This window comes from Crocuta crocuta, unplaced genomic scaffold, assembly GCF_008692635.1.
Source record: "Crocuta crocuta isolate KB4526 unplaced genomic scaffold, BGI_CrCroc_1.0 scaffold193, whole genome shotgun sequence".
Lineage (NCBI taxonomy): Eukaryota > Metazoa > Chordata > Mammalia > Carnivora > Hyaenidae > Crocuta > Crocuta crocuta.
In genome coordinates, this window is record NW_027529624.1 from 1,986,698 (window position 1) to 2,013,439 (window position 26,742).

At 36.7% G+C, this 26,742-nt stretch overlaps 1 protein-coding gene across 5 annotated transcripts in view; it reads left to right on the forward strand.

Annotated features, from left to right (window-relative positions):
- RIC8B (RIC8 guanine nucleotide exchange factor B) overlaps positions 1 to 26,742 on the forward strand; it is a 100,331-nt gene that overhangs the window by 22,286 nt on the left and 51,303 nt on the right. For 4 of the 5 annotated variants that reach the window (XR_013334641.1, XR_013334642.1, XM_077762010.1 and 1 more), the window contains exons 3-4: positions 14,567 to 15,175; positions 25,364 to 25,458. Coding sequence is in view for 3 of the 5 variants with exons in the window: in XM_077762010.1 (XP_077618136.1) it covers positions 14,567 to 15,175; positions 25,364 to 25,458 (704 nt within the window). In the remaining 2 variants the exon portion in view is untranslated. Of the gene's footprint in view, positions 1 to 1,711; positions 1,732 to 14,566; positions 15,176 to 25,363; positions 25,459 to 26,742 lie in introns of those variants that run through there. The other variant, XM_077762012.1, reaches the window with a different exon arrangement.

A 26,742-nucleotide genomic window follows, 5' to 3' on the forward strand; every position in this document is an offset into this window, starting at 1 on the left:
CTCTAAAGATTAAATGAGTTAATGAGTCCTTATTTGGTAAATGATGATAAGCAACAAATGATGATACTTCTGTATTTGCTGATATATTAAAATACTAAACTATGTTTTACATAGATAGTGATGAGAAGGGCTTAGCAGAGTTGGCTGGTACTGTATTTGAAGAGAAATAAAAAGTTTTGACATGCCCATTTCTGCCCTTAGATGAGAAAGGATGGGCAGCTGATTTTGTGAGTTTTCATTTGCACCTAAGCGGTCTTTCCTATCCCTTAATGAACTCTTGATGATGCAACATGTCTTTCTCAGGATTGCTAATTAGCAAACAAACTTGAGCCAAACTTACATAATTATTGTTCCTCTGCACTTTCTTTTCAATCTTTTTGGCAGGATTACCATGGTATAGAACAGAGCCAGAAAGATTGTCTTACTAAAAAATGTACATGTGCATTAAGGTAAACTAGAGGTGAAATTTAGAAAGTGAGATAAACCTTATTCACAGGGACAGTATCCATTACGTAAAAAGTGAGAACTACTATCACTTCCCATGCTATAAGCAGGAAAAAGAAACACAAAAGTGTATACCAATAATAGTAAGCTAAATACCATATGGACCCAGCTGCATGAGTATTCATTTAGAAAATTTAATCCTTATCTTTTTATAAAGAAATTCTAAATTTGACCTCCAGAATCCTTTCTCTAACCTTTACTAAAAAACCCAGTTAAGAATTCTGGCAGTGAGTCAGTGATTGTATAATATTTCTTTAAAATACACATTTTTAACAGATCTGTCTTGTAGAACTGACAACACTGTTCTGTTAATTATAATAAGCTTATTTTAGAATTTAATACCTCTCTCTCTTTCTCTGTCTTATGTGCACATGCGCACACACACACTCTGTCTCTGTCTCTGTCTCTCTCTCTCACATGTGCTGTACACAGAGGGCAAAAGTTTAGAACTATCACATTTAGGTGGCTGACCTTCAACTCCAGTTATGAACTAAAATTAGATCCCTGTGGAATATATATCCAGTGACATCCATCAGAGGAGAGAGTAGGCACAACCTTGAGAGACCAGGGAGGTATCATTCAATGGATCGTGCCTTAGCTACAGTATTCCTTTTATATCCTATTTTTTAATCTTAAAATTCATGTGACTTTTTGTATTATGAGTTTTAATGTATTTATTTTCATGTAGAAATTCTTCCCCACCCTGCCCCCACTAAATCTTTTAGTAAACCAGTGGTTAAAGAGGATGTACTAGGATTGTCCTGTGACTTTAAGTATCCCTGGCACTGTGCCACATCTCCCAGATGAATGTGCATAGTCTATTTTAAGAGCAGGGTCCTATCCCATCACTATAGGAGCACTGGTTGGAGCAAGAGGATAAATCAAGCACGGGGCTAATGTCGTGGACATAATGGACAAAAAGTGGGGTGGGCAGGAGTCCAGTCTTATTAAAGAGAAAGTAGTAGACTCTGAGCATAGGTATTTACTTCCACGAAAATAGAAGAACAGAACCATTAAATAATAAAAAAAAAAAGCGATAGTAAATAGAACCATGTTTAAAGACTTAAGTCTGTTTATTTAAGGAGGGAAAACAAAAGCAGACCTCAATAATTCTTTTCACAGGCCTAGCTTAACCCAGAATTGCTTTCAATGTTGGAACAACCATTTTTGCTTTATTTATTACACATCACCAAATGCCAGTAGAATGAAAAGAGAAAGGACTGACAGGTAAGAATCTGAGTCTCCTTTTGCATTCTAGCTTTCTGTGATACCTTAGGCAAATAATTTAGCCTTCCTGGGAGTCCGTTTTCATATCTGTAAAATAAAAGAAATATTCCCGAGTCTTGAGTATATTATCAGGTATTATTGTTTAAAAGGATTCTGTGGTCAAATAAAGGAAATAGCAGTTTTAAAAAATTAAACAGGTTTCTTTTCCATTGTATATCTGAGAATCTTTAATACTTTAATAAGCTTTATAAATTTCTCAGACTTATTCTCCCCAATATCTACTTTTCTATAGCACCTTTTGCAACTGCCAGTGATTGTTATTATTAAATAGTCACTATAGCCCCTTCTAACTCTTAATATTCTGATTCTGTAAATTACACTCATTTTGTTTGGCTCTTCAGCTGTTTTCTGGCCTGTAGTTATCATAGGGTTACTGCCAAGTTGAACTCGGTGCCTGTGCTATGTGTGTACCCTGCCCCTCTTTCCAGCTTGAACTGGAAAGTTATTGAATTTTCCTGTTTCTTATAAATAAAACAGACACTAGTGCATGTCTTTGGCAACGTTCACTTTCTCTGTTCACTGTTATTTCATTTTGATTTAGTTATTCAATCATTGGCCCATTTTTATTCTAAATTAATATATAAATCTTTACTTGAATTTCCCAAATAATAGTAAAGACTTTTTAAAATCTCAGCTCTTTACATCCTTTTGATAAATGTTGATGTTGGAGAGAAAACTAAATGTCAAACCTGCATATAGACATATTATTTCAATCATAAAAACAAGCCTCCTTCAAGATACTGCTTTTGGCTGAGATCTTTAATTAAAGGTCTTGTTCTTGGAAGTGTACAATTTTAGCTCTTACTATGTACCAAAATCTTATTTACTAAAACAACACCATAATGCATATTATCCCCATTTTAAACATAATGAAACTAAAGCTCAGCAAAACCAAGTAACTTGCCCAGATCATACAGGTAAAAAAAAAATACAGCAAAATGAACACTGAGTCCTATTCTTTATTATAGCATGTAGCCTCTTACTAAAGTGTATGGTAATACTATATATGGCATGGCACATGCATTGTAGTTATGTTAAATAACATTTAGTGGGTATTTATTTTATCTGAGAGCAGCTCCTGCACACTGTCTCATTTAATTCCCCCAACAACCCTATGAATAGGTATTGTAATACCATGTTACAGATGAGGAAATGTAAAAAGTTGACCAATTTATTAAAAATCACACAAATAAATAAGTGGCACCTAGGAATTAAGCCCAGAACTTTAATGGCCTATTTGGACATAAAACTCTGTATTTAGCACATAGTGCTTTGAAGATGCTGCACTTTGTATATATGTTTATAAGTACATATTTAGCATATTTGACAGCATCTTTGTAGCTGTGGAAGAAAAAGAAATATATCAGACAAATCCTGCCCCCCCGAACGCTGATGAGAGAAATAAGCCTCCATAAATATAATTCAAGGTCAGAGGTGTTAAGTGCTATAAAAGTGGTAGAGGTAGAATCTTCTAAGATTACAGAGATGACATTTGCCTTGAAGATACAAATTATTTCAGAAGGTCAGGGTTTAAGAAGACATTCTAAATACAGGAAATAACACGACAAAAGGCACATATGTTCACACAGGTAGCAGAGAGTAGGTTTCTCAGCCCAGATCAAATATACTGTGATAATAAGTTGAGAATGAGTTTTGGGAAGGTTGATGTATGTTGGGGGAGGATCTGACCCCTTCCTCGTTAATGACTTTAGATATATTTTATTTGAAGTTTCCACTGTGGGACAATTAAGGAGAAATGTCTACCAAGCAATATCATTCTCTTTTTTGCTACCAGCTTTAGGATATGGGCTCCCTATCTCCTGAATGATTAAGACCCCCATCAACCAAGTTGTCCAAGTTAGAAATCTGACATGTTCCTTGTCTCCTCTTTCTTCTCTACCCTGACAACTACTCTACCACTCATCCAATCAATTCTACTTCCTTAAAATTACTTAGCTTTTTTTTTTTTTTTTAAGTAGGCCCTATGCCCAAGGTGGGGCTTAAAACTCATGACCCCAAGATAAGAGTCACATGTTCTACCAGCTGAGCCAGCCAGATGCCTCTTAAAATCTCTTACTTTCTACTTCTCTGCTTAGTTCACGTCATCACCGTCATTTCTTACCTCATTAACTTTTTCCGGTTCTGGCCCCTTTCTTGAGCATTCTTCATATTACCATCAGAATGATAATATCAAAGCACAATCTAATGTCCTCCTCCTGCTTAATACTTTGTAATAGATTCCCCATTTCCTTCTGGGTACTATGCAGAAACTGCTTTTATCAGGATCACTGGTGATATAGCATTGCCAAATCCTTACACTACTTGATCTTTCATCAGCAATGGAAACAGTTGACTACTCCCTCTATAAAATATTTTCTTTCCTGTCTTCTCTTCCAGAGCACCACACTCCTAAATTTCCTCTTGCTTCCAGCTGTAACTCTTAGTCTCTTTTATCAAGTTCTCCTCCTCCCAGCCTCTAAGTGTTGGCATTTTTCATGCTCTCTCATCTTCCTTCTATTTTCTATATATTTTACTGTAGGTAATCTATTCCTATAGGTCCAAGTACCTTTACTCGTAGAGAAGATGTAGCCCTGATGGCTGCTTAGGGCTTCAGCCACATATTCAACTTTCTGTTTGACATCTCTGTAGGCATTGCAAACTTAATGTATCTATACATAATTTTCCCCAAAACCTGTTTCTCAAAAATACATATCAAATCCATCCACGTCTCTCCTTCTCTGCTGCTTCCATTCTAGTTGAAGCTGTATTTGTTCCCCTCCAATCCATTTTCCACACAGCAGCCAGTGTGGTGTTTTTTGTTTTTTTTTAAATGTTCATTTATTTTTGAAAGTGAGAATGAGCCTGGGAGGGGCAGAGAGAGGGGGACAGAGGATCCAAAGCAGGCTCAGCACTGACAGCAGAGAGACCTGATGTGGAACTTGAACCCTCAAATGATGAGATTATGACCTGAGCCAAAGGCTGACACTTAACTGACTGAGCCACCCAGGCACCCCAGTCAGTGTGATTTTCAAAAAAGTTTTAATTGGGTTATATTTCTCCTTTGCTTAAACTCCTTTAGTGACTTTTCATAGCATTTAAAGTGTAATCTCATTATCGTGGCCTGTAAACCCCCACATGATCTGGTGCCAGGTTTCTCTCCAGTTACATAGCAGAGTACTCTGCCAGTAACATTCCCCTACCCTGGCTTTCAGGACCTTAAACACACCAGGCTCTGCCTGCAATGCTCTTTCTTTGCACATTTAGCACCTTCTCACCATCAGAACTTGACTTAAATTTCACTTTAAAATGGATCCTTTTTCCAATTATTTTCAGTCATACCATCCTGTTCATTTCTCTTATTTTAATTTTTTATCTTCCCCATTAGACTGTCATCCCCATAACACATAACAGAATAATGCTTGTTTTGCTCACCACCGTACACTTCTCACATTACACAGTGCCTTGAATATAGTAGGCATTCAAGTATTTGTTAAATGATTGAATGGAAATTGAATGTGTACATTTCAGATCTTTCCCTTAAGAAATCTTTCCCTGAATTGGTCTACATCCCTCCCGTAAGATTGGATTAGGTGCCTGAGATTTGTATTACCGTAGTTTACACTTAAACCAGTGATTCTCACTGGGAAGTGATTTTATTCCCAAAGAGACATTTGGGAGTTTCTGGAGACACTTTTGATTGCTGTGATTGGATAGTGGTAGTGAGGGGGGTGTTACTGGTATCTAGTGGGTGAGGGCCAATGATGCTGTTAAATTTCTTATAAATACCCTGAGAAAATTATGGAGTCCAAAAGGTCAGTAGTGCTGAGGCTGAAAAATTCTGGCTTAGACCTATCAGAGCACTTATCACACTAATCAATGGCTTGTATTTCTTCGTAATTCTCCCCCATTCAATTTTAATTTCCTTAGAAGTTGCTATTGTCTACCCAGTACCAAGGACATTGCCTTGGATATCTGAAATAGACACTTGCTGTATTCTTGAGGAATAAATGAATGAATGAATAGATAAACAAATGAATAGATAAACCAGCCATAGCACAACTAGGCTAAGTTGGACTAACTTTTTGTATTAGATATAGAGAGTAGTTGCTTCGTCATTGAGGTGAAATGTAACTTCTGTTACTTATGGAATGATGGTATAAGAAGTTCTGTATGAGATGTTGATGAGACATTGTATTTCAAAGGTGCATTTTATTTAAATTTAAAGCTAACCTGTGGCAACAAAGAGACCCCAAGATAGAAGTGATTTGAGGAACATTGGTGTTTTATTATCTTTTCAAGTAACAGTTCTGAGGTGATCAGTTCTGGTTAGGTAGGTGAGTAACTGCTTTGTAAATTTATTCAGTTGCCCTGTTTCCTTCTGAGTTGTCAAGTCATGCTTTACTATCTGAGCATTGTCCTAGCATATACCGGGCTGCTACGTTCTGGGCTACAGAATAGGACAAGAAAGTGGAGAAAGCATGCCCACTGTCTTAGAGAGCCGAACACAGAAATGGCTTGTAACGTGTCCACGTACATTCCAATGACAAGAGCTCAGTCATGTGGTCATGTGGCCTCAGAGCAGCTGAGGAATGTGGCACAGGTAGGCAATCATGGGTCTTGCCACATTTCTGTTACTGTATCAGGAGGGGAGAATGGATTTTGGTGGATACTGATAATAGTTTTTCAATACGGTGCTCAGCAATTAAACTAAATCTTAGATGAGGATATTTATGAGACTTAGTCCCTCATTAATGTGGGATCTGAGTTAGTTTTACTGCTTTGGTTATATAGTTGAAGAAAACTTATACAGGATAAGATGCATTCTCTAGAACAGTGCTCCTTAAATTACTTACGGTGAAGGGCCAGGGTTTTTGTTTGTTTTGTTAATTTGTCCCTAATTTGCAGTAGACCAGTGCTTCCATAAAATACAATAAAAATGAAACATTAAAAGAGATAATCACATCCTTTGGTAGTCACAGCAAAGTTGGATTACTGTAAATGTTTCTAAATTGAAACCCAATTTTTTTATACCTATTTCAGTTTGTGTACCTATTTCAGTGCAGTCCAGTAACAGTTTATGAACTGGCACCAGTCTGTAGACCTGTTTGAGTAGCACTTTTCTGTCAGGTTGCCAGAGTATAGGAAATTATTATATCTGTTTTTTTAATTTTTTAAAAATGTTTACTTATTTTTGAGAGAAAGAGACAGAGTGTGAGCGGGAGAGGGGCAGAAAGAGAAGGAGACAATTCAAAGTGGGCTCTGAGCTGTCAGCGCAGAGCCCAGTGTGGGGCTTCAATTCACAAACCGCAAGATCATGACCTGAGCTGAAATCATATACTTTACCCACTGAGCCACCCAGGTGCCTCCTATTATGTCTGTATTTTAAGCAAAGACTCTTTTTTTATGTATAAAACTTGACTTTTATTTTTTAATATTTTTAGAAATCACCTTTTAAAAAAGTATATAAATGATGATAGATCATTTGAATGCTCACATACGCTTTATAGCATGTTCTTCTTGCTTCATAGCAAAAGCCAAAGCTGATCTTAGTTTTACAGATTCAGAGTGAAAAGCTTACCGTCCTGGAACTGGAAGAAGGTTGCCTTAGAGATCTTAATGCATAGTATAGGTGAAGAAATAGGCCTAATAAAGTGACATACTCAAGATCGTAGTTAATACCTGAGAGAGCCCTGTGGTACAATCATTGACTTGAAGTGGAAATCACATTGGAGTCAGATGATCTGGATTAAGTCCTGGCCTTCTGCTTCTTAGTTAAGTGTCCTTAGGCAATAGTTAAGTGTTTAGTGAACATTTCTTACATTGAAAAACATATGTGAGAAATTTTTTGTACACTGTACAGCACATAGGCAAACATCACTATAATTATTAAAATTATGAAACCACCCCTTCTGATGCTAATAAGTCCACTGCTCGTTCTGGATTCTGCTATATTTCATGCTAGAGGCTTACTGAGAACAGAAGTCATTTAACATAACTACATTGATTTAAAATTATTTTGATAAGGATTCTGTAGCAATGTGGAAAAATGCTGATAATTAAAAATAAGTCAAGACACAAAATACATGTGATGATTGTAATTCTGTGTTAAAGTAATATGCATATGTTACTGATAATCAAGTAGATTGACTAGGAATAAATACTTCTGTCTCCTGCATATAAAATATACCAGTTAGGGGTGCCTGGATGGCTCAGTCAGTTAAATATCCAACTCTTAATTTCAGCTCAGCTCATGATCACATGGTACACATACAGACACACACACACACACACACACACGAATGTTTCCCTATTTTCTTTAATAGTTTGGTGAATTTTATATTTTACATTTTTTTTTCTGTTTTTTTTAACATTTATTTCTTTTTAAGAGACAGAGAGAGACAGAGAATGAGCAGGGGAGGGGGAGAGAGAGAGGGAGACACAGAATCCAAAGCAGGCTCCAGGCTGTGAACTGTCAGCACAGAGCCTGATATGGGGCTTGAGCGCACAAACCATGAGATCATGACCTGAGCCAAAGTCGGACACTTAACCACCTGAGCCACCCAGGCACCCCAGCGCATTCTATATTTTAAAGAACATATATATTTAAGAAATTTAACCTCTTCAGAAAAAAGAACTTTATATGAAGACATCTAAGTTCTACTGCTCATATAAAAAGACTTTTTTACCAATGGGGCAAACCATCTTACTAGTCCAATCACAAGAATAGCCTTTACTACTTCTCTTTCCTTCTTAGAAAGGAGAAATGTCCAGACAACATCAATAGGCTTCTACTAATCCTTTAGATTTGAAGAACTTAATCTAGTCAATTTATGTTTTGGGTGCTAACTTGTGTGCTAGCTGCTCTACTGAGGGTTATGAGGATTTATGAAGAATATGAATAATAATAATCACCATTTATAGAGTCCTTATTATGTCCCAGAGTCTATTTCACAATAGCCCTATGAGATATAGATGACACTATTCCCATTTTACATATGGGAAAGTGAGGCTTAAAGAAGTTAAATAGCATGTCTGAATTACACAGTAGCAAAGGCTAGTAATATACCCAGCTCTTTCTAATTCAGAAGCCACTACAGTTTATATTTTCTTCTGTCCTGAAAAAAAAAAAAGTGCCCTTTCTGCCATCACAGAGCTTTTAGCAGTAACGGGAAGAGTGTACTGAGCATCAATGATTACTGCAAGTTGTGGTTTGGATATTCCTTAGAGAGGAAGAATGTTGGGGGCTGGAGTAGTTAGGAAAAATTTTGTATCAAAAGTGAATTTTAGGGGTGCCTGGTGGCTCAGTCAGTAAGTGTGAATTCTTTATTTCAGCTTAGGTCATGATTTGACCGTTCAGTTCATGAGATTAAGCCCCTGCGTGGGCTCTGTGCTGACAGCGTGGAGCCTGCTCCAGATTCTCTCTCCCTCTGTCTGCCCCTCTCCCTGCTTGTGCACTCTCTGTCTCTGTCTCTCTCCCTCTCTCTCTCTCTCACTGACTCAAACATTTTTCTTAAAAGTGAATTCTGAGGTTAGCTTTAGAGAATGGTTAAAACTTGAATAGTCAAAGAGGAAGAAGAACTAATGCATGCAGAAGGGAGGCAGTAAGAAAGCAAAAGAGCTCAGGATGAGATAATTTGGAAAGAAATCTAGCTAAAGAGGAGGGGTTGATAGGAGCACAGTATCAAAGAGAAGCCTGAAAAAGTAGGTTGGAGATCTTAAATGCTAAACTGAGGACTCTGAGATTTTATTTTATAATAATATATAAAACCTATAGTGAACACTTAGCACATTCCAGGCACTATTCTAAGGGCTATACGTGTGCGATATAATTTAACTCTTACAGTAAAAGAGGCCCAGAGAGGCCAAGTAAGTTGCCACAGTCACACCATTAGAAGATGGTAGAAGAGCCAAGGTTTGCATACAAGGAATTTAAATCCAGAACCTTTGCCTTCATCACAACACTGCTGTGGTTCTAGAGTCCATGGTAAGTTGAACAAGTTTCAAGTCCAGGACCATTGACCTTCAACAAGTAATATATTTCACACCTGGAGTAGTTTTTAATATTTAAGATAAGAAAGGTAATGTGACCAGACAGTTGACACCCTATTCATCTTGAGGACAGTCAAGGAGAAGTTAAGGTATTTGTACTAATGGCTTTCAACTCAGCCTACTTTTCTATGTTTATCTGGTCCATTGCTCTCATTTAACCCACTCCTCTAACATCCAAGTTGTGTCAGTCCATTGTTAACCATAGTTCAGTGGTTCACAGAGTGTAGCTTCTGAATTGGCAGCAGCAACTAGGAACTTGTTAAAAGTCCCAATTTTGGAACCTCACTCAAGACCAACTGAATCAGAAGTTCTGGGGTGAAATATGTGTTTTAACAACCCCTTTAGCTGACTATGATTCATTATGAAGTTTGACAACCACTGCTGTAGTAGGCTCCAGGATTGCAATTCAGGAACAAACTACTAAAAATTTTTGGTGATGCTAACACTAACACTGGGGAATCATTGGGATCTTTCTTTTGAGTATCTCCTCCTGCGTCTTACAGTCTAACTTTATAGAAATAGCCATGCCTTGCTAAGCTAGTCAGCATTTTAAAAGGGCTCTTTCTCAGACTCTTTGATTTTTGGTAATTATACTTTGTAAGCATACCTCAGCTTTGCTTTATGACTTTAGTTCATTACAGAGAACCCAAACTCTAAGTGTAAATTGTTAAATTGGAAAATATTTCCATTAATTTTGATAGAAAAATGTGTTTTGTAATTATCTGAGATATCAAAATAATTTGAGATTAAAATATGTATCAGTTGAACAATAAAAACAAGTTTATCTAAATAAATATTTTGAAAGTAAATAAAAATAGTCTATACCTAACCTCTAATGTAATGACAGTTTATTATACTTGCAAAAAGAGGAAGAGAAGACTTGATAGTGGTGGCTGGTGGAAGGGGAATACAAAGGAGTCATTCTTTGGAAGATGCTGGAGAGTCAGGTGGTAGTAGTTTTAAGGTTAGAAATTTGTGGTTATCTTGCACTTAAAAATGGGTATAGCACATCTGAGCCAGCCACAGGGATACAGATGAAACATAACCTCTCTTCTCTAGGAGCCTAGAGAAGGAGTGAGATGCTCCAACAACTTACTCTATACAAAAGCAAAAACTAAGTTCTTGTTGGAAGCACAAATAGCAAAAGAAGGAGTGACTATGGAAGCATATAGACCCCTCAGTCTTCAGACTAAAGCTGAGAAAAGAGGGGACTTCTGACTGGTGAGCATGGTAGCATGTCCTTCCATGTCATAGAAGAAACAGCAGGGAAGGAGCTCAGGACAGGTATGGTCAAGGGACTGGGAGTGATTTTGGAGCACTTGAGAAAAAAGGCGGGGGTGGGGTGGGGTGGGGAGGGAGTGTGTGTGACAGGGAGAGCAGTAGGAAAAGGAGCACTGGGCTCATTCCAAGATGTGTTCTGTGGGCATCAAGGGGCTATGGAAAGTATTTGAAGAGAGCAGAACATGAAGAGAGGAAGCATGAAATCAACTGAAAAAAAAAAAGTCACAGCATAGAAAAATACTTTTTGGGCAAAATAATGGTGAAATACAAGAGCATCTTATGAAAGACAAAAGGAGTACATGCACTCAACAGATGGAAAAGGTGTGAAGACTGCTCCTTCTTCAGTTCTCTAGCTTGGTGTACAAATGCAGAACAACATTTTTCTTTTTCTTTTCTTTTTTTAAATATTTATTTATTTTGAGAAGAGAGACAGAGCATGAGCAGGGAAGGGCAGAGAGAGAGGGAGACACAGAATCTGAAGTAGGCTACAGGCTCTGAGCTCTCAGCACAGAGCCCAACGTGGGGCTCGAACTCATGACCTGAGCCGAAGTTGGATGCTTAACCAACTGAGCCATCCAGGCATCCCCCAAAGCAAAATTTTTCTGATTCATCAAAATGTATGTGATTTATTAATTTGGTCTTTATAATATTCTCTGAATGTAAATTATTGAGTACACAATAGGTATGTCTATTAATTATCACTTTTGTAGTATGTGATACATACAATTTTGGGTATGTCTTTGATTTTATTTTTTGAGTTGTAGGACAAAAAAAGGCAGAGAGGAAAGTGTTATTATCCAAAAAGTGGTTTAATTTTCAAGATATATTATGATTACAATAAAAAGCTACTTAACAGTCAGTACGTGAGGCACGTCTATAATGAGAAATGGAATATTTAAGAACAAGTCTGACCGAAAACTGCTTTAAAATTAGAACTCTTGTCTTTGGTTGCCACTTGATCTCCAGGAAACCTGTAGATGAAGTAGTTTTGTTTGTTTGTTTTTTAGTGTTTGTTTATTTTTGAAAGAGAGAGCATGAGCAGGAGAGGGGTAAGGAGAGAAGGTGACAGAGGATTCAAAGTAGGCTCTGCTGACTGCAGAGAGCCTGACGGAGAGCTCAGACTCACAAACCGTGAGATCATGAGCTGAGCTGATGTCAGATGCTTAACTGACTGAGCCACCCAGGTGCCCCAGAAGTAGTTTTTAAATATAAATTTTGAAGGCTTTCTAATTTCTTTCATGTAGCCTTTTTATATCCCAGTGTTTTAGTCCCTTTGGTCTATAGCCTTGTCTATTCCTATTTGTATTCATACTCTGTTCTTTTTCTTGCTTGAGTCTGAAGGTAGAGCAAGAAAGGAGCCATATTGTCTATAGATTTTAGGGGGTTTTATTGTTGCTGTTGTTATTTTTGCTTTAGAAAGTTAGGAGGTAAGAGTGAATATTTTACTAGATACATAGAACTCCAAATTCACACATATTTTATAAGACCTTATTTATTATGTGTTTTTTTCTTAAGCAGAAATGTAGATGAGTTCTCTCTTGGGTAAAGTTACGTGGGTGCAAAGGTTATCTGACTCCATCCCCAGAAATTTGCCACATAGGAAGCAGTATGTAGAATATGGTTTGGTTTGGTTTTGTTGTTTGCTTTGTTTTTTTGTCTCGGATATGAAAGATCAGAAATTAGAGAAAAATTACCTTGTTTTTTTGTATTTTTATAATGAGCACATTATACTTATCCCCACTGCCCAAACTTTGGTTCATTTAAAAAAATGCTTTGGGGCTCCTGGGTGTCTCAGTCTATTGGTTAAGCGTCTGACTCTTGGTTTCAGCTCAGGGCATGATCTCACGGTTAGTGAAATTGAGCCCCACATCAGACTCTGCGCTGACAGCACAGAGACTGCTTGGGATTCTCTCTCTCCTGCTCTCTCTGCTGCTCCCCTGCTTGCTCACTCTCTCAAAATAAATAAACTTAAAAATTTTTTTCTAAGTGCTTTAATGATGATAGTAAGACATTAAATGAAAGTCCCTTCTAGTCATCAGGGATGGCAGGGTTAGAGTTGACATTGTTATCAAATTTTTTTCAGCTTATCAAGTTAATTTCCTTCCTACCTTCACCTAGAGAAAATAGTACAGTTGACCCTTGAACAATGTGAGGGATTAGAGGCACCAGCCCTCTGCACAATTAAAAACCTTATGTGTATATGGGGCACCTGGGTGGTTAATTAAGTCAGTTAAGCGTCCGATTTCAGCCATGATCTCATGGCTTGTGGGTGTGAGCTCTGTGTCAGACTCTGTGCTGACAGCTCAGAACCTAGAGCCTGCTTCATATTCTGTGTCTCCCTCTCTCTCTGCTCCTCCCCTGCTCACTCTCTGTCTCTCAAAAATAAATAAATGTTAAAAAATTTATTTAAAAAAAGAAAAAAAATTATTTAACTCTTGTATAATTTGTGAATCCCCAGAAATTTAACTTACTAATAGCTTACTATTGACCAGAAGCCTTACAAATAACTTGAGAGTCAATTAACACATATTTTGTATGTTGTATGTTATTGGATTTGTACTTTTACAATAAAGTAAACTAGAGAAAAGTGTTAAAATCATAAAGAAGAGAAAATACATTTATAGTACTACACTGTATTTACTGAAAAAAAATGCATCTATAAGTGGACCTGTGCAGTTCAAACCTATGGTGTTCAGGGCTCAGCTGTACATTTAAAGTTGACATTTCCATAGCTGTACAACCAGGATGTACCTGAGAAGGTACACACAGCTTGGGATTCCTGCCAAGATCATAATGCTTGACCCATGGATAGCCTCTTTTTAAAGAGTTAAAGTCTGATGGTAGGTTAATACAAACTTGGTAAAATCTCACGTCAGTCCGAGTTGGTGCTGTTGTTTTTATAAAATGGAACAGGTACAGAAATGGTCAGCAATAAAGTAGTTATACCTACTTGGTCCATATATAAGACATGACCTTGAGAGACCCAGACCTGCAGTTTATGGAGAAGAAAGCTAGATTGAATTTTGAAGAATGAACATTGGTTCTTAAATTTAGCAGACAGGAATAATTAACTTTCAAAAAATGCAAGATAGATAGTGTATACTTTGGGCCCATCAGCTATGATTCAGACTAATTGCCCTCTATCCTGGTATTTTATGTAGTCTGATGTTAAAAATCTGTCGAGAACAAAGCTATGTAAGAATTGATGGATTCACTCTGGCCCTATACAACTAATTCAGTCTCTCTAGCCTTTAACTTCCCTATCTGCAAAGTAAAGGAAGTGCAGCAAATATAAGGTCTCTTTCACTCCAACATTTTGTGACTTAAAAAAAGTAAAAATCTTTTCTAGCCAGAACCTGTTATTACATACGTTGGTAGAGAAGTATTCTGTTTTAAATCATTTAAGCCAAATAATGACTTTTACATACTCATTCTTGTTTTTCAGAAACTCTGTGAAGGCATATTTAAAGTCCTTGTAAAGGACATCCCAACAACATGTCAAGTGTCCTGCCTGGAAGTTCTCCGCATTCTCTCCAGAGACAAAAAGGTTTTAGTTCCTGTAACAACCAAGGAAAATATGCAGATACTGCTGCGACTAGCCAAGCTAAATGAGTCGGATGATTCTTTGGAGAAGGTGTCCGAGTTCCCAGTTATTGTGGAGTCGTTAAAATGTCTGTGTAACATAGTGTTCAACAGTCAGATGGCACAGCAGCTCAGCCTGGAACTTAACCTTGCTGCAAAGCTCTGTAACCTCCTGAGAAAGTGCAAGGACCGAAAGTTTATCAGTGACATTAAATGCTTCGACTTGCGCTTGCTCTTCCTCCTGTCACTTTTGCACACCGACATCAGGTCACAATTGCGCTATGAGCTCCAGGGACTAGCGCTGCTAACCCAGATCTTGGAAAGTGCCTTTAGCATCAAGTGGACCGATGAGTATGAATCGGCCATAGACCGTAACGGACCTCCTCTCTCACCTCAGGAGACAGACTGTGCCATCGAGGCCCTCAAAGCTCTCTTCAATGTGACAGTAGACAGTTGGAAGGCACATAAAGAGGTAAGGTTGAGAAGAATATTCTTTTCTGCCTGTTATTTAATTGGCCAGGGGCATCACTAGAGCTGCCTGCAAGGTTCTACTTTCCATTTGTGTAACTTGCTGGAAAAATAGGATGAAGATGGACTATTATTTTTTTATAGACTTAAAAAAAAATTAATTCCAATATAGTTAATATGGATTATTATTTTGTAAGATGCCAAATATAGTTCCTTTTCTGAGCTATACTATCACATGTCTTTTTTTTTAAGTGCCTCTTTGAGGAATAAGATTTAAGTGATAAAGAGTTGAAGGGAAATAAAACAATGTGGTTTTACAGTTTATAGGCATTTATAATGACTGCCATCTTCAAGAAAAGATAAGATAAATCAGGCCAGTTAAAACTGACCAATCAGAATTGATGTCTGCTTAGTAGAGTAAAAGATGCCCTACCACCTATCATCCTAGTCTCCTAGAGTGTTATAGTGTTAGATAACTATCAGAAATATAGGACTACAACTAGATATCCAGGCCTGTACACAGTCCTAGAAAACAAATATAATTACACTAATGTGTGAGAAAGGTTTTTTCTAGACTAAGATCCTTCTCTGTGGCTTGGACCTTACAGCAGCCCCAAAGTGAGCCAGATTTGATAGTTTACATCTAAGTGCCCACCAGAACAATATGCTAAACAAGGTTAGTTTAAGGAAGGCAACAATTTTAAGTGAAGTAGACAAACTTTTTTCCTTGCTGCTAGAATCTTAACATTTCACATTTACCCTCTCTCTTTAACCTTAAATAACAAGTGAAATTGAGCCCCTTCCTTAAAAAGAAAGAAAGAAAGAAATGCAGTATTTTGGTGCCAGAGCAAATTATCTTTTCTGACAATTGACTTCAGAACCTAGGGCATTTTGCTGTGTCCATTTGAAACAGTTCTCACCATGAATAAAGATCTCTTTTTGCTAGAATCCTACTTTGAGAAGATTATCTCAGTGTAGTGCTAGAGCCGGAGTATGCAGGCATCTGAGTTTTAAAGTGCAAATGGGTCTATATTTTGAAACCAAATATTTGAAGATCAGCCTTAACAGCTGTTTTAGATGACTGTAGTATGGTCAGTTTTTCCTGAGACTTGGCAGGAGAAGATGTGGAAGGCCCACATGCTCCATTTATGCTTTGAAACCAAATATTTGGAAGTATTTAAAATATTGTGTCTCTATGCTTATTTGGTACCTTCTATGGTTATTTTTCTTACACTGTTTGTTTTGGTGTTTTTAAGTTCTCCATTTAGTTGCAAGAGTTCTTCTGAGACTATTGGTTTGCCATTGTTGGGAGCCTCTGTTATTTAAATTGTACCCAAAATACTAGTTCACATTGTTCAGATTCCTGACAAAAGTGTGTATAAGTCGATGGCTGCACATCAGTATATGTCTGGAATGACATGTAATATATATCAGTAAATTGAGGTGAGCCCTCATTAGTGTGCTTCAGTTAGAAGTCATAGTGGGGCTGGAAGAAGCCTTAGAAGATGTTGAAGCAGCAAATACTCATGCTGTGGTATAGAAAGTTTATTCTCCAAAAGATACATGAAAAAGGATCAGTACCCCTGAGGCAGGCTTCTCAGGAGATGTAGGGCTTCTTGTGTGTTGTGGTTCAGTAGATAAAGCCATTATAAAATGTGCCCAGTTACTGTTACTCTGGGCTGTTACTGAAGTTATCAGAAATTTAAACAGTACTGAAAGTAGGATCTTGCCAACCCATTTAGGCAGGAGTGTGGGAAAGGTTATTTTTAAACCAGTTGAATCTCTGTGAGTCTCCAAATTCAAATTTTAGCAAACATTTAGTCAATCATTGCATCAGTCAATAAATATTTATGGCCAATTACAAGGTATTATGCTGGCATTGTGTAATATGTTGCTAAATAATAGATATAGTCTCTGCCTTCAGTTTTGTTGGTGAGACAGGTAATAAATAAGTAAACAAATATATATAGGAGAGAAAAGCACACTTATGATTGAGAATCCTTAGCACAGTCAGAGAAGACCATGAAGGTATCTCCTGAGATAGGAAGACTGAGAATGATAGAGCTGTTTGAATATAGGAGGTATGGGTGTTTCCCCAAAATGAGAGCATAGAGTACCTTTTAGGGAGGTACCTACAACTTAGCATAAAGAAAATCTATAATAAGGTTGCAGAGAAACTTGCCATTAAGAGCCCATTTACTTAGATTTTTTTAAAGTCTATTTATTTATTTTGAGAGAGAGCATATAGGGGAGGGGCAGAGAGAGGGAGAGAGAATTCCAAGACGCTACTCTGTTAGCACAGAGCCCAACACAAGGCTTGATCTCATGAACTCTGAGATCATGACCTGAGCCAAGATCAAGAGTTGTACACTTAACCAACTGAGCAACCCAGGTGCCCCCATCTACTTGGATTTTAATAATTTCTTGATTATCAGATGAATGGCATCTTTCTCCAATTGAGCAAGCACCTAAAGAATTGTTAGTACATTAAATACCAACTGAAATAAAGGGATATTGAACACTTACTGTACGGAAGAATCCAATTTTAAAATATAACGTTAAAAATAACTAATATTATTTTCCTTATAATCAAAATGCATGCTCATTGTAGAAGATCTAAAGGGAAATTGCATGTGAGCAATAAGAAAGTACAAATCACCTATTAACCTACCAAAGATAATCACTGTTTGCGTTTTGATGTATATCTTTCTAACCATTCTTCATTGTAGAATATATAAATATAAACATGTATAATTTCTTTTTGCAAAAATGCAGTTATTTTAAATCTTGATCTTTTTTTCCTCAGTAAATGTTCTTGAAGAGTAGTAGTTTTCAAAATGTTTCTTGAAGCCATAAAATTCCTAGGAGTAGCCTCTGGTGATGAGTGGACAGTTGTTCCAGGTTCCTCACCCTTGATTTCAAAAGAACATCTCTGATTGTCGCTGTTGTTTTTTCTGTTTAAATTTAGGTTGCAGGGCGTATGGGTGGCACAGTTGTTTGAGCACTCAGGTCATAATCTAAGGGTTATGGGATCGAGAGCCCTACACTCAGTATGGAGTCTGCTTGGGATTCTCTCTCTCTTTTTTTCCTATCTTTCTCCCTCTCTCTTTCCCTCCTCTCCCCCTCCCTCTGCCCCTCTTCCTCACTCGTGCTCTCTCTTTCTCTCTAAAGTAAGTAAAATGAAAAAATTATATATTAAAAACAATTTTTAAATAAATTTAGGTTATAACTAGATATCATTTAGAAATAAAAAGAGTTTTGGGGCACCTGGGTGGCTTAGTCGGTTAAGCGTCCGACTTTCGCTTAGGTCATGATCTCACGGTTCGTGGGTTCGAGCCCCGCGTGGGCTCTGTGCTGACTGCCAGCTCAGAGCCTGGAGCCTGTTTCAGTCTGTGACTCCCTCTCTCTCTCTGACCCTCCCCTGCTCACGCTGTCTCTCTCTCTCTCTCTCTCTCTCGTAGAAATAAAAAAAAAAAAACATTAAAAAGAAAAAGAAATAAAAAGAGTTTTGCAACCAAAAAATAACGTACCAGTTTATTTTCCTGCTTGTCAAAGGTTGATAAATCGTTACGAAGGAATACTCTTCATAAGTAATTTTATATTCAATAGGTATATTTATGCTTGAGTATTCATTCATAAGGATTTATTAACCTTTGACAAATTCCCTCTGTATAGGCATTTAGATTGTTTGCAGTTGTGTACTATTTTAAATAGTAACACTGAATTTTCTTATTGTAAAATTTTGTAGATAAATTCCTGAAATTGTTGGGGCAAAAGGTTGTTTTTTTTTTAAACTCTAAGGGTTATTGATATGTTTTGTCAAATTGACCTTCAGAAGACTAGTGCTAGTTTATACCTTTCCAAACCCTGGGCATTTCACATTTAAAGATCTTTGTCTGTTACCACAGCTCAACTGTTAGAGAAAATACAGATGTTTCATTTTGGTTTTAACTGTTTTAGTAGGTATTTCTATCACTGTTCATTCACGATTCATTAAAAACAGAAAATTAATGACTAGGTTTTTCTTGAGACTTAGCAGATTAGTGCCATTTGTTCATTTTAGGTTCATTTGTTGAATTCCTGCCTGCCTGCTGATACCATCAGCAGATTAATTTGGAGATTCCTTTCTATCCAGTAGCTGGCCTTATTCCACACGGTGTCCATCTGTCTCCCTCACTTCCTTCCTCCTTCCCTCCCTTTCTCATTCTCTCCCTTTCCTAAAGATAGTATGTTTAAGAGGTCAGAAGACTCCTTTAGTAGGACCTGAAGTCGTCAGTTCTAGAAAAGTTAATGAAATGGTCTTGTCTTCCTCCTGCTTGAACACTTTCGCTAAATCTCTTTGTTGATGGAGGAAAGCATGTTATTCTAGAGATCTCTTACTTAGCACACATTCCCTTCTGCAGCACTTTCCAGGTTATCAGTGCAATGTAATGAGAAAACATAAGGACCAACTTATGGTCCTAAGGACATGTTAGAGACAGACAACCAGGTGCAAGCGGGGAAGTAGTACAAGTATCTGTGTAGTCAAAGGAGGTATTAGAGTATTAGAGGTAAAACAGTGAATGTCCATAGAAGTTAATTGGGAATGTCACACTGTAACAGAAGAGGTTAGTTCCATGATTATTTTAAAGACTTTAATGGAGATGTGGGAAAAGGACATGATATTAATTTAAAAAGCTTCAAGCTGTGTCATGTTTTTTTTTTTCTGAATCATTTTTTCAGCAAACATTGAGTGCCCAATATGTGCCAAATTCTATGTTGGGTATACAAGATGCAAGATGAAGTAATTATCACTGCCCTCAAAGAACTAAAAGTCTAATAGGAAAATCAGACACATAAACACAGATGGATCTATGACTGTTTGTACTTACTGTTCTTCTCTATGTTTTCTATATGTTTAAAAATAGGAAAGAATCATCTCAGTAATGCAGAGATGCTTCAAATGCCATATTTTCTAGATCTTTGGGGTTATGTCTGACCTCACTGGCATAGTCTTTCTTCTAGCAGCATACCCAGTACAGAGTAGACTTTCAGCAAATATTTGTTTAATGAAAAATAAAATGTGACACACAGAAATACATAGGAGAAAAAACCCAAAGGTAGCAGGGAGGAAGGAAAAATTTATGGTACCTTTTAAATCTTCAAAGCAATTAGAAAATTCTCTAGAAGCCTAAAACATTTAATAACATTGTTTAGCGCAGCAATTTCTAACCTTTTAAGAGTTACAACACTATTTTATAACATGTATATCTCACCCTTGTAAATTAATTCAAAAAAGCATTGATTACCTTATGCCCAGCGCTATGTTAGATGCAAAAGATGCAGAGGTAAAATACATAATCTTTATCTGTAAGGAGATACAGATTTTTGAACATACACAGTTTCATAGGACAAATAACCATGGTAGAGGTAGGCAAAAGGAGTAGGGTGAAATATAGGGTAAAATGCTACCTGAGATACAGCTGTATCTCTAGGTAAGTGTGCATGCATTTGTATGTGTGAATGTGTGTGTGTGTGTGTGTGTGTGTGTGTGTGTGCTTCACTTTTTATAGAATTGAAATTAAATTTTCACAGGACAGGTTTCCTAAGCCTTCTTGAAGAAATTAGAACTATCCTGGAGTAACAGTACCAGATCAGGACTCATTGGTGAGCAGTATTCTCCCTTCAGACTTTCTCAGGCATTGTTTACCTTAGTTGACGCTTTGAATGAAAACATGTGAGGAAATGGACACCTTTACCAAATAAAAGTGAGATCTTCCACAGTTTGCACACAAGAAAAAAAGCAACAGGACTGTAGTAGAATCTGTAATTAAGAAGTGAAGCCTGTATAAAGAGATCCCAAAGAATTTCCTGAGTTTTTATCTACCTTTTAAGTGAGTGTTATCTCATTTTGATTTCCACTATCATAACAAGCCGGTTTGCTCTCTCTCTTCCTCCTCCTTTCGTCCTTGGTGACTTTTTTCTTCTCAACCTCTAGAGATAATATGATTTCAGAGGAGAGAATATTGATGTCTTAAAGATATCAAAACTAAGATGAAGCAAGTAAATTACAGTTATATAAATTGTATTTGTATAATGTTTTATAAAGAACATTTATATTTAATCTTTCCTGCATTAACTACATTTAACAAATGGGGACATGAAAGATCAGAGAGTTTAAATTACTTATGGAAAAATCACATAGCAGACTAATAGTGTAGTATCCGTTCTAACCTTTGTTAAATAAGATTTCTTAATGATAACACTCATTTAACAAATATTTATTGAGACATCGACTAATGGAATAGAATAAAGAGTCTCAAAATAAACCTGCACATATATAGTCAACTGATTTATGATACAGGTAACAGTAGAGTGCACTGGGGAAAAGGTGGGCTTTTTCATAAGTTGCACTGGATCAATTGTATGAGAGAAAAACAAATTTAAATCCCTACCTTATACCATACACAAAACATTAATTTGAGATGGATAAAGACCTTAATATTAAAAAAGTAAAATAATAAAGCTTTTAGAAGAAAATAGATTATCTTCGTGACTTTATCGTAAACAAGTCAAACATTTCTTAAGTAGCAAAGATTTTTAAAATAGGACAAAATAAAAACCAAATCTTAAAGCAAATGTTGACAACTGGTCTTCATTAAAATGAGCTCATCAAGAGAAGAAAGTAAAAAAAGCAGGCCACCAAATGGGAGAAGATATTTGCAACACGTCTACAAATAGAGGACTCTATCCCAAATACATTAAAAAGTCCTACAAATCCGTACAGATAAAGTCAGTCAACCCAGTAGGAAAATGGGCAAAAGGCTAAAACAGGCACTTCACAAAAGTGCTTTCCAAATGACCAGTAGTTTTATGAAAATTCCTTAGTCATCAGGAAAATGCATAATAAAACCATGAGACCACTGCACACCCACAAGAATGACTAAATTTTAAAAGACAGACAATACCAACTGTTGACAAAACTGTAGAGCAACTAGTGGGAGTATAAATTGGTATAAACACTTTGAAACACTATTTGGCAGTATATTCTTTTTCTTTTAATTTTTTAATGTTTATTTCTGAGAGAGAGAGAGAGAGACAGCATAAGCAGGGGAGGGTCAGAGAGAGAGGGAGATACAGAATCCGAAGAAGGCTCCAGGCTCTGAGCTAGCTATCAGCACAGAGCCCGATGCAGGGCTCGAACCCACGAACCGTGAGATCATGACCTGAGCCAAAGTCAGTCGCTTAACCGACTGAGCCACCCAGGCACCCCTTGGCAGTATATTCTAAAGTTTGACATATGTATATGACCTGTGATACAGCAAATGAATGTAAGAAAGTACATTCACAGCAATACTCTTTAATATAGCCCCAAACGGGAAACAATCCAGTGTCCTTCAAGAATAGGATGGATAGGTAAATTGTAATATATTCATTGTATTTAGCAGTGCTTTCTTAACCAAACTGTGGTGAAGGATCACATTTTTTGCCCTTGCTGTCAGAATGAAATTCTTGTAAAGTGTAATATTACACACAATGTCAAACTGGAAAAGTTTCTAAATGCTCACACCTTCCACACTCAGGGCACTGCAGATCAGTGGCAAACAGGGTGCCGACCAGCAGTGATCCACAGACTGCATCTCGAATAGCACTGCTCTCGAGTGATGAAAATGAGCACACTACACCTAAAAGCACATGACACCCTGGATGCATTTCACAGCCAGACACAAAGGGTCTATATTTTATGATTTTGTTCAAGTAAAATTCAGCGAAAACAAAAAATCACTAACCTGCAATGTTAGACATTCGAATTGCCCTTGAGGATCAGGAGATTGTCATTCAAAGAGGCCATGAGGGGAATTCCGGAGATCTTAATCTTAGTATTGGATCATTTTTATGCTGGTTATATGGATGTGCTCATTTTGTGAAAATTTATCTGGCTGCCCACTTATGACTGGGACTTTTTTGTTTGTTTTACGTATCACTTATATTAAAAATTCTTGAACACCTATTAAACACATGCACTCTCAACTTGTAATAGATTACTGGAGAAAACAGTGGATACTGCAAGTGTATAAAGAAATGTGGCATTACAAATTATGAGTTTATGAAAGGAATCATAGCAAGATACAGTGATAGAAAATAATGAAAAGAGAAACCTACTTAGATAAGGTGGTCAAGGAATGATGAAATATTTTAGCTGAGACCTGGAATATGAAAAGGAATCAGTGATGCTGAGATTGGAGGCAGCAATCCAGGGATTTGACGGTTGTTTTGAGTAGAGAAATAAAGAGAATTAGTGGATTTACAGTAAAAGAGGCCATTGTATACATAGGTACAACTTGGGAATGGGTGTTATAAAAATTGGGAGAGGAGGAAATGGGATGGAAGAAGTAGGATTTTGGTTTACAGTTGCAAATAGAAAGACCACAATGGATAGTTTTGCAAGAGGCTTGTCAACAGCAGCATGAGAAGAAATGATTGATATCTATAATAAAGGAAAATCTTGTTTAAGGAAATACATTCCTAATTAATTTTCAAAACCCAGGAAAATATGATCTTATTAAGAATTAAGAAATGGAAGAATTTCACATGTGTTTCTTGTGCTTCATGTAATTTGGGGTAAGCAAAAGTCTATTTACATATTAGAGAATTTTGATTCAGGCATTTGAAAATAGACGGAGAATGGAACAGCATTCATTTCAACCCTGCCAGTCGTAGTGTCTCTGGTATTCCACTGACCCCCTCCCCTTTTCTCTGTTCCTTCCCCAACACATGATTATTTTATTATCACTCATTTCAGCTCTATCATTCTTACCTTTTGTTTCCTTCTTCCCTCATCCTTTCCCCTTACCTTCAAATGTTTCTTTCCCAGTACTAAGCACTTCCATGTATACCATCTTCTTTAATCCTTTTATAACCCTAACAGTCTCATATTTGTGGAGATGTGGGGGGGGAAACTTTGGCTCAAAGAAGCTGTATGACTTGTCTAAGGTCACAGCCTAGGCTCCAGACTCCAAGTGCAGTGCTTTTTCCATTATGCCACTGAGGCCTTCATCTCTTCCAAATGAACATATGATGGTGTTATGCTTAAAATACTGTCATCTGCATTATGAGTAATGAAATTGTGCTCTATTGTTTGTTAGATTTTATAGGAGACATCTTCTCAGAGGGCTTTATATATATAAATATATATAATATGTGAGTATATTTCACTTTATATAGACTTGAGATTATATATAAAAATAAAGTTTTTAGATTTGAACAATATTTTATAAAGTTTTTAAATTCTTAAATAGTTTTGAAGTAATTGGAGACTTCCTGAAGTATAGCACATGCAGGATCTCTATTATAATTATCACTTATTTTACATGTCTTCTTAATTACTAAATATCTGGAAGAAGAGAGATATGACCTTGATGCAGATGATTAAAGAAATTATAGTGGCCCAAAACCTCACTAAAAGAAGAGGAAGTAAACTGAGTGATTATTCAAACTTTAGCGTATTTCCTACTGCTTGCCTTCTTCTGTCTGCCTTTCTCTCTGACTCTGTGTTTTTAATAACAATGAGTAAACATTGGAAAAATAAGAGATTAAACTCAGAGCACTTGTTTTTCATTGCTTGCTGGTAATTCTGGGGGAACTAGCAAGATTTGGGGGAAACAGGAGATAAAGAACACTCATTAAAATAAGGTTGATAAATTCTAGATTTTAATTTATTGCTTTTAAAATAAGAAATGAGGCATTAAGGATGTACAACCCACTGTTAAAATACCTGATAGCATTACACCTGTTTGAACTTTCATAAACATTAGTAAACTGGAACAGTATACTATCAAAAGAATCCAGGCTTTCTGAAAATGGAAAAGATCCTCAGGTGAATTGAGTCTTAAGGTAAAATAGAGTAGGAAGTGCCTGGGTGTTGATCATGTCTCTCTTTGCCTGATATGCCATAAAGGGAGTGGTTGGATCAGCATCTTCTGGTTTTCAGCCATTTCTGGAAGTGGCTTTTCATAGGAGACAGTAACTATCCATTTAGTATTGAGAATTTTGGCTACAGTATCCGGACTTCTATTATTTATGGTATAAGAATGACTTTTGAGGGGGACAGATAGTCCATAAGATGACTCCCAGGGATGTAGGAATATACCAGACTCCTTCACTAAGGCGTTCAATCCCCAATTTTTCCTCCTGTCTTTTTTATTTGTTGTAGAGTGATTCTCATCAGTTCCGTGTCATGGCAGCTGTCCTTCGCCATTGTTTACTAATTGTAGGTCCAACTGAAGACAAAACAGAGGAGCTGCACAGGTAGGTAACTTCTGTGTTGATATCTCAGTGAAGGACATCATCAATTCTTGATGTTTTTATGCATCTAATTTTAGTTGTTATGAGCACAGGAAAGTGAAAATATTACAGTAAATCAAGTAACTGGTAAGTCAGAAATCACTACTGTGCCCTGATGACAAATTTTCATTCTGTCCTCTTTGACTCTGTTAAATTGAGTCTCAACAAAAGAAGAAAGTTTGGCATTTGTTGCATTCAACAATAAGCCCCAAAACAATAGTAATAATAGCACAGTTCAATAGTTACTGAATAATGGGGCACCTGAATGGCTCAGTTGGTTAAGCGTTTGACTTGGGCTCAAGTCATGATCTCATGGTTTGTGAGTTCAAGCTCCGCACTGGGCTCTGTGCTGACAGCTTGGAGCTTAGAGCCTGCTTCAGGTTCTGTGTCTCCCTTTCTCTCTGCCCCTCCCCGGTTTGCACTCTGTTTCTCTCTCTGTCTCTCAAAAAATAAACAAGACACTTAAAAAATTTTTTTTTAAATAGTTATTGAATATTACATGTGACATTATGCTAAGTGCTTTATCAAGAGTAACTTCTTTTAATCAGCCCACTGGCCTTATGAAGTAGGTATTACTATTTTTCCCTTTTAATAGGTGATGAAATTGGGGCATAGAAAGATAAAGCAATTCTCTGAGATCATACAGTCCTATTAAATGAAAGAGCTTGAATTTGAATCCTGCTTTTAATTACTACACTCAAACTAATGTTCCCACTAATTTCATTGTAAGAGTATTTACCAAAAGGTATATCTTAAGCAATGTGTATTAATTAAATTTTAAAAACCTATTACAAGAATTGGGTCACAGTCTCAAGTGTTATGTAAAAAATAGTTCAAGTTTTGTGTCTTGCCTGTTGGACAGCTGTTAAAATGTATCATTCTCTGAGAACTGAGTTAATACATTTTTCTCTTTCTCTTACTTTCTATTCTAGATCAGATTTGTAGTAACAACACTTCTGATTTTAACATAAGACTGCTTATGGTGCCTTATTCTTTAAGAATATAAATGGCATTTTAAACAACTCAAATTCAAATCTGCAAACAAATAACTTTGGCCTTAACTCTCCTTTTACAAAAAAAAAACTGAAAATTGGGTTCTTCTTCATAGCTTTTGAGATTTACAATATTCTCTTTTCCAAAATATGGCTCAAGTTAAACTTCATAGAAATACAACCAGAGTGTAAAAATGAAACATAACCTTAATTGTTATTTTTCAATCAAATTATTATTATTTTAGTTATGATCAAC